The 13108-nt window shown below is 43.4% G+C and overlaps 1 protein-coding gene across 14 annotated transcripts in view; it reads right to left on the bottom strand.

The window, feature by feature from the left end:
- WBP1L (WW domain binding protein 1 like) overlaps window positions 1–13108 on the bottom strand; it is a 58739-nt gene that overhangs the window by 7153 nt on the left and 38478 nt on the right. For 5 of the 14 annotated variants that reach the window (XM_086751945.1, XM_086751940.1, XM_086751937.1 and 2 more), the window contains one exon: window positions 7460–7560. The exons of 2 other annotated variants lie outside the window; for them this stretch is intronic. In XM_086751945.1, coding sequence (XP_086608071.1) covers window positions 7460–7560 — 101 coding nt within the window. Of the gene's footprint in view, window positions 1–5921; window positions 6113–7457; window positions 7561–9985; window positions 10691–11869; window positions 12618–13108 lie in introns of those variants that run through there. 7 more of the 14 variants (XM_086751942.1, XM_086751941.1, XM_086751944.1 and 4 more) reach the window with 5 other exon arrangements.

Here is a 13108-nt window from a genome sequence, read left to right as displayed (position 1 = left end):
TGCACTTGCACACCTGGCGATGCCTGGCTGCACACCAGCAGCACGGAGGTAAGCCGAGCAGAGCGCTGGCCCACGCACCCAGTGCCTCATTTGGCAGGAGAGGAAGGAGGGGAATTTCAAATTCACCCAAAGACAACACTACATGAGCAGGAAACATGGATGGTGAACACAGTAGCGGTACGTGCCACCACCTCGTTCATGGCAAAAGCAAGTACTGGCTTTGCCTTGTGCTGAAAATGGGCGAGATATGCAAATGCAGTAGAAGTTTGGCATTAAAAGGTCTCTAAAAGCCAAGTAAAACTGGGCTTCTAGTTGCCTTCACTGTCCCCAAAAGCCTTTCTAGTGCTCTTCAACATGTGCCTCCTTCCCACACGGACACAAGCTGGTTTTCAGCTGCACTGCGCTGAGCTACGGCTGCAATCACCAGTAAAGAAGAGAAGGTTGGGAGACACTGGGCAAACTGAGCCAAGTTTGCCATTAAATGTCTCATTTGAAAGAAAGTATTTCCCACAGCCAAGCTGGCAGTGACCATCGGAAACAAAAGCTTATGGCAACCTGAGGGCAACATTGCCAGACAGAAAGCAAAAAGGGTCTTTGGGAACACAACTGCTGATACATAGCACCAACAGAAGTGACGCACCAGTTTGGAGCTAAACATGCACCAGAAGACTGTCACACTGGAAGCCAATTTCAGACTTGCTCTTAGTTTATGGAAGTGTTCGAAGTTGAAATGCTCTCCAGTTCAAAAAAGGCTGAGTCCCAAGAAGCACTGCTGTATTTTCTGTCAGATTCACTGGTGATGTCAATGTGTGGATAATGATGCAACCAAAGGGTGAATCAGACACAGCCAAGGAGGTCAGTTTTGCCAAAATACTTCCCTGCCAGAGTATCAAAACCTTTCATAAAAATAAAAAACAAAGCACCAGCCTTTTACCCAACATCAGACAGGTTCAGAGCTGTAAGCTCTACATGAGCGCCAAGCTCAGAGAGTTAGAATGGGAGCTGCAGAAAGATCTCGGAACAGAATTACCTCCCATGAAAGTCATCTCTTGCAACCAGAGGAAATATCTAAGAACAAGAAGGCGGCTATATTTACAGCTTCCTTGGGAAAGGGAGCCCCTCATATGGGCACGCACCGCAGATGTTTTCTAGCAGCCATGAAAGAACACACCAGGCTTAAAGTGTCAAGAAAAACTTTCCTGGGACACTGATCATAGCTCTGCCCAAACTTAAGAATAATTAAGAATAAGATAATTTAAGAACAAAAAAAAAAATCCAGAGCACTCCCATCTCATGAAAAAGTGGGGAGTAATGTTCAGTCCGATGTTGTACTGTGTTTGCTGCCTGGGATGCTGCCATCAGCATCCCTGTTGAGGGAAGCTCCTTTTATCCTGTGTGAAATGGAAAACGTTTCTGGAGCGTTCCAAGGGTAGGAACAGAGAAATCTGCCCTCAAGTTCATGGTAAACTTGGGCAAATGCCATCACTCTGTTGGCAGGAAGTTGCCTAAAAGCAAGCCAAAACATACTGCAAAGTGATTTTGTGTCTGCCTGACAAGCATCTGGGTAATAGCTTTGGCTCCAGGAGACCCGGTTCTGAACAGAAGGAGAAGTGGGACAATTTCATTGACTAAAAAGTGATGTCCCAAATGGTGGCCTCACAGTCAGCCGTGGCTGAAAAAAAATGCCTTTCATGGCCAACGCTACCATCAAAAATAGGAGAGAGATTTAATTGGTACCACAACTTTGGTACTTTCCACTTGGGTTTAACAGTGTGCTTGGCACAGAGACTGCATCGTCTCCTGCCACTTCAGGCACGAGCCTGTCGACACGAGTCAATATCTTCTGCTGCCTCCTCTACCCCTCCTCGTGCCAGCGCAAAGTTGTGTGCCACTGTGCTTTGAACTGGTTTGAGAAAACCAGAGCAGGTTGGAACTCATCTGCCAAACACAACAGCAGCAAGGGAAAGACTGTGACTTTCAGTGACAGTTTTATGTCAGTTTAAATCAGTGGAATTGCAGCGCCAGCCTGACCACACTGCAGGAAAAAGTTACTCAGTATTTGTGGAGTACAATGGCAAAAGAAAAAAGAGCTGAAGTCAACATCTCCAACTCCTGCTCGCTTGCTCCCAGGCTGGTAACTCAGACAAAAGGAGATGGACATTAACTGCAGCTGGTTTCTACTTTTCAGAATAGTGTCCAGTATACATGGTACACCCACTGCCACAAGATAAGATGGAAAAAGACAGGTTTCAGAAAAATCCTTTTCTTATCTTGCAATGAGAGTCACCTTGAGGCAGTAAATCTGCTGACACTGTTTTTACGCCTCTCTCCTGGGGAGGGAGCCTTTGAAGAGCAGTCGCTCCTGTGCTCCAGAAGACACCTTTGTAAGTCCAATGAATTCCAGCTGATTTACTCCTCCCAAGACATCAACACTGGTAAAATGCTTGTTGAACAGTGGTCTAACAGAGATCGGGGGGAACATCCAGCTGATACCATGTCCAGAACATCTGGGAACAAGATCTGGAGAACAGTCTGCACCAACAGATCTGGATGCCTGGTGAGGAGCTGGGCTGGAGGTACAGAACGTAGCGGGGGAAACAGCACCAGCAAGCTCTCTTGCCTTTCCTTGCTGTGTAACACTGAGCAGGTGGAAGCAGGCCATACGGGGCAAAAGTCAGTATCTGCACAGACTATACAAGACAGCTTGCCTTCTTCGGATTTGTGAATTTTATTGAGCCACACCAAAACAAGACTAAGATTATTTTGCTGTCTGGATTAGGCTACAAAAAGTGCAAGGAAATCAGGAAATGACTCCCTTGGTGACCCTATTTATCATGAGTTTCTGCATGGTTGTGACACATGTTCTGCTTGCCCTATACACTCAGCTAGGCTTGGTCATGGCAAGGTTACTGCTGAAGCACCAGCTGAGGAGTAACAGCAGTCAAAGGTGATGTTTGATACACGTAGGAAAGAGAAAGCAAGTACAACCGTGTAGGAGGCTGGGGAAAGGCAAGGAAGAGAGCAAATCCCTCTTTGAGAAAGGACGTGGTTATACTGAAGGGTAAGATAACACGGGGTGAGGAAGAAAACGCAGGACTGATGTGGTGTTTGACCGAGGCCTTTGGAGACTGCAGCAAAGTCTTGGAAATGAATTCCTCTTATAAAGCTGACCTGGAACATGTACATGGTACAGCAGTTGCTTTAGTTTTAGCAACTAACCGGTTCTCTGCCAAAATTTTCTGGCAGTGTGCTTTTTGGGGAAAAGAGCTGTCTAGAGATTCCAAGGGGAAGCGTGCAGAGATGAGCAAAATGTTCAAATTCAGCAAAAACATCAACTGTGCTGCCCGCAAACAGAACATTTTTTCCTGTACAACCCTTCCACTAGGGCCCAGTCAAGATCTTTTTTCTTTTTTTTTCTTCTTTCAGAAACAGGGGGACTCAGTATCACTGCTAAAGCAGCAAAAACGATGCAAAATAGGCACATCCAACATCTGAATACTTACTCATTGCCAGTGCAGGTTTGTTGTACAGTACCTAAATGACCCCAGGGCTAAGCCCTCTAACTTTGAAATCTTACAACCAAAATCATCTGCATGCACTGAGCAGCTGCCTGTTTCCATGCTCCACAATTCCTGAAGCACAGCATGCTATCCTTCCAACCATACCATGCAAAATACTTTCTATGGCTTTGCTTGTTGTGTTCAGAGCCCCTGGAATCATCTAATTTCATGCTGGTCCTCAACAGGCAAGGAGAGACACAAGGATGGATGTCAGGAGATCCGGATTTGGTTTTCAGTCCACGCTATACACATAAACTTGGGAAAATCCAGAACATCTGAGACTTAAGTCTTAGTTTGCAAAATGTGGGAACTGCATTCCTCCATTACCTTCTCTCTTGTATTTTGAGAGGTGGTATTCTGGAATTTTTAAGCAGTAAGACACCTGTCAGGCCTGGGCAAAGACCAACGTTGGAAAACTCCAGCAAATCACAATCACATCATAACAGACCTGAAGAAAAAACTGTTAGTAAGCAAAATCTAGCGGCTGCTGCCATTCTCCCAAGACCACAATCTCCCCCTTGGGGATTATGAGCTCTCTGGGGAGCCCAAAGAAACTGTTAGGCTAAAATGTTGAACCAGCTCAACTACCATCCAAACAAACACGTTTCCCCATGCGAGGAAATGCAGCAGTAAAGCTGCTTCTTTTCCCTTTTACTTTTTGTAATTCTATTCCAAGAAAATTAAGACATATTGCACTTTCCCCCGCCACGTTACCAGCTACCAAGATTGAGCTAAGAACCAATCAGACCTTTACATAGCTACTGAACTTACATATATAAATCTAGATATAGTTTTATTATTTGGCAACAGGGCACTATTTTTTTTTTTTAAATAAGAGATGGGTGGGGAATGTGAACCAGGCCGTTATCTAATTTTAAACACAGACTGTCCACCTGCTTGGCATATCATGTTCTTCAGTCCTCCACTGCGCCCCTTAACAAAATACCACCTTGACTTTGCATCCTTTCCCACGAGCCTCAAAGACTGGTTTATAATTACTGCAACCTTACTAGCTGTCTAGAAATGTTGAGATCAGCCACTTTCAAAGACAAACTTCCCTCAAATTCTTAAACGAGGAAAAAGATCTTTTACAGGAAAAACTCCAAGTGGCCCAAGACAGGATCACATTTCAGAAGGCATGTCCAGCAAATACAGACTAGTTCTCTTTCCATTTCAAATGCCACCCTCCTCTGCTTCTTCTCCCCAAGAAGCTGTGGTGGTAAATAATCGAGGACTTAATTCAATAGGACTAGCAAGGTGATCAGTTTTCAGGCACACAATAGCACTGGTGGTCTGAGAAGGTCAAGAGGAACAGAAAATTCTCAAAAGCTACTTCAGTACATGCATATACTGGTTAAAATCAAAACACAGAACAACCGTGAAGCCATACTTAAAAGGTGCTAACTTAACTGTTCATTAACCAAAAGTTATTATTAACTTTCAAAAAGTTAATCTATTAAGCATGTAAAGCTGTTGCTCTCCACACCATCAATTCACTGCGCTAAACTGTTTACGTACACTATCACTGCTATTCACCTTGAAGGTCCTAAGAGTGCCTCACCACACACACCTACCAAAGATATTCCGCAATTCCTGGAGCAGCAGATAAGTTCTGGAGTTGCGGTTGCAAGCTCTAGAATACAAACTTTCTTAAATTTAAAGGACATGGCCCCCCTGCTGTGTCTCCCCTCCCAATCTCCGAAATCTTTTTCTAACATTCGTCATGGCAAAGCAAGCTTTGAAAACATTAACCAATTTTAAATCAATGTTGGATGTTAGCCTGAATTTGCAGAAAGCCTAGAAGAACAGGTCTCACGTTTGCATTATTTCCTTCATCTCAGTGTGGTATATGATGCTCTCTGCAAGGCAGAAGGAATGTGAATCTCAACACCAAAACCCATTCCTCCTGAAGAACCATCCAGAAGTGTGTGCCACTAATATGTTCACCCCATGAGCTCAGCGTGACCTGTGTGCTTGCCCTGGAAAGAAGTCTGAAATATTCTGCTTTCTTCTAACAAAATCTGGTTTTATCTTCCAAGAACTTTTACGATGCAGCCAGGCATTGCCAAGTATAAAAGTCTGTGCCATACTGAGAGAGCAAAGACAGTTAAAGTAAAATAGTTCCATTAAAATGGCAGGGGGCTATTGTTCAGCTTGTATTGTTTGTATGCAAGTCAATTAAGCCTCTCTTTCAAGATGTCTATGGGAGAAACACGGCGACTGTGCAACAAGCTCCAGTGTGCAGCTGTACTCCACGCTGTTGCTCAATTTAGATCCTGCTTGCCACGGAGTCCTTAAGCCCTTGCATACATACCCCTTTCTCTACACTCCCACCCACACATATCCAAAACCAGGTCTGACCTTCCCCACTGTGCTTTGTCCATGCATTCCCATGTAGTCTGAACAAGTTCCAGCCATCTGTCCTGCCTGTGTTGCCGACAGCTATGATCTGACCCAGGCAGTCCAAGGCAGCCACACATTCATGCCTTCTTCTCAGCCTACTAGGCTCCATGGGGCTGCCCACCCAGGCCAGAATAGTTTCTTGAACTGTTTGGAGACTTCTGAAGATAAAGCTGCTGTAAAAGGTCTGCAATACATTCAGATTCTTCCATTAGTATCGGCACAGCCAGCCACTACAGGCTGATGCACGTGTCTTGAAAGAGTCTATTAGAGTCCTGTTTAAGTTACAGCCACATCCTCCATGCTTCACTGGTTAATTGGAAAGTAAAAGTGTGTTTCTAGACTAAGGGATGAAGTGTCAGCTATTCATGTCCTTGGATCCAGGTTAAGTGACACTCTTTGTATGTATAATACATTTCTACACACAGGCTACTTTGAAAAAGTGAAACTGTGGACACAAGAGAGGGATCAGGTAGATAGCACAGTTGCATAAAAGCTACTTTCTTACCACAGCCAACGGTATTTTGTATCTCCAGTCTCTAATGTGGAGGTACAATGTTCAGAGTTCCACACTTCTAAATTCTGGGAGCAAAGACACCTTCTCAGCCTAGGCTCCTGGCAGTACAACAGTATGTCAACATCAGTGTTCAACCCTTTGTGCTCCTCCTCAAGACAGGAAGACACCATCAGAACTCTAAAAGTTTGCCTTTAAAATTCAGCATTTCTTACCTTCCTATCCTTTCAACTTCCCATTTTTCCATATATCTTTACCAGAGTTTTGCTGACCTGCTTCGACCTGCCTGCTGCCATCTAAAGGGACTTAGCAGGTATACTCACTCACTCACTCGAAGCATGGGTAGCCTTAAATCCCAGATTTTGGAAAAGAGTAGATAAGATGTGTTGCAATGGGCAATGTACGTGCCTCACAGCCCACAGTATTCAGCCACTGTCAGCCCACAAGATTTGCCCAAGACCTCCTCCACCCAAGGAGCTGTGCTCCAAACAGGAGTCATGAAGAGAATAAACATCCTGGCCCCTGTCCTCGAAAGGACAGCTTCAGAAAGACAGATCAGATTTACACTGTCGTTCTTGCAAAGAACTAAACCAATAAGATGAAAGATACAGAACTAATTCTCTGTTTGAGAGTGTCAAACTCTAGTGTTGTGCGTATTTCTCCCTCAAGCGGTTTCCTCACTTGCATATGTTATTTTGAGTACTCTCAGCATTGCCCAAATCGGTGAGAGACAAAACAACAAATCTCCAGTTATGAAGGTGGCAAGATGACCCATTACTCCTTAAAAGCAGGCAACATCCACTGTAACAACCCTATTTCCCTTGCCACATCAGGTCAACTCTGGTTTGTGTTGCAGTGAAATGCAATGGCAACGCACAACACGGGCTGAATACAAAACCCCATGGGACACAAGCCAGATCTGTAGTATGGTATGAGAGCCATGCAGATTAGGAAGGGAAGCCATACAAAATGGAAGGACTTACACCAGAGTTCATAGTAGTAGTTGCAACACTGGGATTGTCCACAACAGTGGCCCGTTTCACATATGTAACTTTGATTGTTGACACCCATGCAGGTTTCTTTGTCCTAAAATTAAACAGACACACTTTTAAGATGCTTTGTCAGTATCTTTTGTAAATGTAATCTTTTACTCAATGATCTGTAAGCATTTGAAAAGTCACAAGTTATGGTCTTGGGAAACTCTAAAATACATAAAGAGGTTGAAATAAAGCTAAGAATCACCAAAAAAAAAAACCACAAAAGGACTGTTCAGAAGAAAAACCTGTATCTCCAAACGCATGAGTTACATTGCTTTAGCATCTAGTCAGCACCGCTTTCTCATCATCCCTTTCCTTTTCCATTAAAAGTTATCACATTGTGGGAGCCAGGCATTCTCTTAAAGAAGAGATGTCATTTGTTCCACATTTTACACAATATCACTGCATTACTGCCAAGTGGAGGAAATGTATTCATAAACAGAACATTATAATTTAGAGAAGAGACTGCTTGGATTCATTTAGATCTAAATGATAATTACTGTATGTTCTTGCAAGATCCAAATCCAAAATGATTCCGTCATAATTAGCCATGTGCTTTATAGAAGATCAGCATTCTTGTAAAACTTCTTCCTGGAATAGCGAAGTAGTCCAGGAGCAAAGCCAAATCAGCTGTAATGTATCACCCAGCAGGTCCTCAGGACACTTAAGATGGAAAAGGACGACGGGGCGAGGCCTCAGTCCTCCCACATGGTGCACTGCTCCACAAAAGTTCATGTTTTCCTACTAGTCTGGTAACATGGGTGGGGAAAAGTACAAAACACAGGAAAACAGAAGCATTTTACAGGTTGTCATGTGTACATCCTCTAACTGGCTTTGGGGCAACCTGGAAGCTAGAAGACACTACATAGATTCTTAAGAAATAAACAGATCTTAACTAAAAGTATTGATGTTGCAAACAAAACTGTAACGAAGTCTTAAAATTTTCTCTTTCTTTCACTTAATATTTACCATAAGGCAAAGAAAATGTGGGGAGGTTTATCCTGAAAGTCATGTTGAAAGAATTCATTGTGTAAGTATCATCTTTCAAAAACAAACAAACAAACAAACAACCCTAACAAAAAAGCCCAACAAAACCCAACTAGCTAGGAAGAGCAGCAAACTGAACCAGTCGGCTACATGAACACACGCTGGTGGATCCCAACACTTGCTGAACTGCACCACTCCTCTATTTCACATGAGTGCACCATGACCACATTTCTCACAAGCCTCTACGGAGTCACCATACATGCAAAACACAAGGTCCATTTCAAATGATGGACCACCTCACTGAACAAGTGACGTAAGGCAGCAGTTCCAATGCAGAAGAGTCCTGCACTAAGTTCTTAAGATGACTCAGCCTATTTGGCAATTTGTGGGAGCACCAGCACTCTCCCACCACGCAGCACCCCGGTTGGAGCCGTACCTCCCCAACACTGGGCCTGTAGGTCCCTCACCTGAGCACCCATATTAGAGCAGCAATGTAACTTATAAAAGTAGAATAGCTTCCTACCACCTAACCTTCAACAGAAAAGATCCCACACTGCATTTTTCTCCTAAGAGGTCACAGCAACTTTCCAAAGGTTTTTTTATTGTGTGAGGGCACGGTTCAGCAAACAGAACTCAGCATATGATATACTGCTTCCTCTCCATCCAGAGGAATCACGGTTTCCACAAAAGGCTCTAAAAACCACCAACAGGCCATCTCCTTTAAACTCATCCACAGAGGCAACAAGCTGGAGGGGTACCTGCCTCCCGCTTCCAGGAAGAGAAGAACATTTTGCTGAACAGACCAGTCAAACTGCTTTATTGCAGGTAGCTAAAGAAAACATTTTCTATTCTTGTCTTAAGATGCTGCATGCCAGTAGCAGACACAACATTTTCCTATAGGGTAAGGAGGTGTTTCCATCTCCAGCTGACAGCAACTTTTAGGAGACACTGTTGAACTAGCACAGCATTTTCTGCTTTGGACATGCTATTCGTTCCAAAAACTGTAATTTTAGTAAAACAAGTAGGAACATGACACATCTATTCTCTTATTTGTTCTTATTAGTTTATTTACACTTGTCATTTTTGTTGGCCTTGCAGAGTTAATGCAACTGACAAACAGCATAGATTTTGGCTCTCACATCAACAGAATTGAGAAATTAAGATCCCATTGCAAAATTGCAATCCTGTTGATAATGCACAAGCCAGAAAGCGAGCAGCTGAGGTCTGCAGTTGTGACACATGAAAATCAACGTGATCTGTTGAACCAGTAAATCAATCACGTGAAGTTGGTTAAAGAACAGTCTCTCACAGTGCCATTTCAGGAACTCCTCTGGATCTCAACACTGATCTGTCCTGGACCCCTATATTTACTCCCCCAAAATTTGTTGCATTCAGTGTTGTCTGCTTCAAAGAGTAGCAATAAGGAACATATCACTGTCTTTTGGCAGCAGCAACCTGTAAAAGCTTCAACATCACTGTATTTTTACCTCTTAAGAACTTGCAGCAGTTGTTTTCAGAGACTTTCATCACATTATCCTTTCATTTGAACTGACTCCTTGCCAATTTTATTATATTTGAAATGACCTTTCTTCAATGCCCTATGCTTGTGCGCCAAGGTTGCTTCTTGTTAGCCCAGCCAGCAAACAGGCCTATGAGGGGATGGGTGCATCTGTTGAACAGAAGATCCTCCGCAGCTAGGCAGGTTGTTCCTGCCTGCCTTTGGAGATAAAGTCTCAAGCAACATCCTGCTTTCCCATCTAAAGTAGAATTCAAATCTTACTGCTTTTTTTGTTTTTGCCTTTTTTATTTTAACACACTGACCAAGAGAAGTTATCTTCCTTGGTACCGCTTGTACCTTTGAAGAGTATCACATTTAGCTTTTGGCTCCCACAGTTCAGAAGGTCCAAAGTTTCAAAGTCCTTGCAGTGACAGCCACCAGCCATGCTCCTCAAAGTCCACGTAGCTCCTCCTGGAGCCTTTCTGCAGCCCTCTGCCAGCCCAGTCACCGATGGTTTTCTGGTAACACGGAGCCGTCAAGACTTGGTGCCACATGTCAGACCCAGAACTGTCACCCTTGTTTCCAAACAGTTTCACAGAACCAAGAAATAATTTAGTCTGGAAAGGATCCCAGAAGGTCACATGGCCTGACCCCTGCTCAGAGCACAGCTACCTCCAATGCTAGATTACTCAGCCTGGCACAGAGAAAGAGATAAAACGTAAAGGCAACAAATCTTCAGAAAAAGTCTACTAGGCAAAGATTCCAGCACAAGGACAGCATTGTTTCAGGACATGTTACAGGTGTCACCTTCGGATTGAGTGTTTCAGTCTCCTTTCCTCTCCCCACTTAAGACACATTGCTGTGAAAAACCGAGCTACTGTACAGTTCCTTGCACTATTTTGCAAGCCAAGGAAGATGTTATGCACTGCCATCACTACAGGTCATGACAGGGACCATGGGTAGGAATCTTCTGCCTACCGCCAAGCACTTCAATCAGGCTCCAATTTTTAGTGAAACCCCAGACCACACCTTCCATACCATCAGTGTTGTATTATTCCTACCTCCTACCTGCCAAATGGTAACTACTTAAGACATACCAGCAATATAGTTATCTATAGCCTAAATGTCTCCGGGAAACAGCATCGCAAGTGGTTGTGCTGAGAAAGCACACCATTTCCTCTTTCACACCATCAGGCTTGGACAATGCACAAGACCAAAAGAGTAGTTTTACAGGTAAGAAAAGTATATATGGAGAAAAAAAATCTCATAGAGGCAAAGTTGGAGCACTCACGTTTTATTGACCTGCCTTTGTTTCTAGCTTCCATTTCAAGTAGTGCTTGTAATGACCATTTTTAATCATTCTTAGCAGCACGGACTTTTAAATCGAACCACTACAAAGAGGTTTTGTTGATTTTTTAGGTAGTCTTACGAAAACGAGGGGGAGGGTTTCTGAAAGCACTTTCTTCTCCAATAGCCAGTGGCTATCACATTCCAATGCAGGCTTCCCTGCTGAAGGACAGTCTTGTTTTCTTGTTATCCAGGCAAGCACATCTCTCCCCACCAGCCTTTGTTCAGCTAATTGTAGATGCCTCCAGACAGGATTACTAAGCAGCATCTACGCAGGTCTGCTCTCAAAGAGCATTCAACTCCATTAGAGTAGAATATTTCTGTTTTGCAACCAAGAACCTGAACATGCTATCTGTTATCTCCCACCTGCAAAGCCTAGGAGATTTCCAGCTAATTTCAAGGGACTGGCTTTGCCCTGTAAAGCAGCACGTACTCTAGGCTGCATGTGCATCACTGCCTCCTTTGCATTGTGCTAAGAGTTGATGCAGATCTGAGAAACTGCACTCACTGGATCCCTGATGCCCACCTCAAAGCCAGGAGCTTTCAGGAGAAGGTTCTGCAGTTTTGGAATATGTTTTCTCTCCCCATATGGTCCAACAGAGCCCATTTGTTAAATCCGGTGCAGGCTGTTTCTCATTAAACCAGCTGAGTTGGAAAGACCTCATCTCGGTGCATTTGGAGAGTCTCTTCATATTCTAGATGTGGCATTCTGGATTAGTGTTCACTTGTCATAAACTTCATAAAGCAACTATGTTTGAAAAAAAAAAAAAAGGGGGCGGTGGGTAAAACTTATCTTCTTGTTGATATTTGGCATTTGTGATAAATCCACAATTGTGCTGCCAACTCTGCCAGTAGCACACTTCTGCTGTCAAGTGCTTTTACAAATAATCCTCAAAATATCCAGTAGTGATACGTATAAGAGAACTCAAGGCAGTGCCATATGTTGTCATATCTGAAGCTACTGCAAATATTAAATGTCAGTGCCAGGGAAAAAAGCCAATTATTTACTTCACCTTCCAGTTTAGTATTGGACCTTTGCTGCAGGTCTACATGACAAATTAAAGGTCAAAATCTGACACATGATCAAGACAGGAGGCTTCCATGGAGGTCTTCAGGTTGCCTGAACTGTTCCTTGCTGCAAGAAAGGATGGAATCAGACCTCCTTATCCCACTTTTGTAAAGTTTTTCTGTACTAAATGGTTGTGTTTAATGCTCCTAAACCTGTTAGGATTTATGTGTCTGAAGCCACTGTAGGAAATGGAAGGAAATGAGAACTGATTGACAGTGGAGTCAATACAATAACTACAATAACAGGATCAAGGCACTTCACACTTTTCTACTCTCAAAAGTCAGCAGTTAACCTGGGAACACTGTTGCTATGTCAAAAAGGAGAAAGACGAAGACAACCAAATTCCAGACCAGTGTGGTTATTTTCCAAGCTGAAAATTAATATGTGCAACTGCAGCAACAAACACCACAGCCCACGCTCAAAAGTGCATAGTTGGCAGTGAACCACCTACAAAAGATGACTCCTCAGCTGGCATTAACCAGGTAACCAGATATCAGCAGTGGTTGATATCACAGAGATCTAATAACCATTTTAGCTTTCTGCTCTATCTCCTCTTTCTACAGAAATTCAGCCTCCATTACCCTAAATATGAGCACCTTGCATTTATATGGCCTCTATGTGTCATTCACCCTGCAAGAGTTATCTATTCATCCTAACTTTGGTAATACCCAGACACTCTGGAAAACACTTTGAAAT

Source organism: Chlamydotis macqueenii, chromosome 7 (assembly GCF_036417535.1).
Source record: "Chlamydotis macqueenii isolate bChlMac1 chromosome 7, bChlMac1.mat, whole genome shotgun sequence".
NCBI lineage: Eukaryota > Metazoa > Chordata > Aves > Otidiformes > Otididae > Chlamydotis > Chlamydotis macqueenii.
This window is presented reverse-complemented; position numbering and strand designations above follow the sequence as displayed.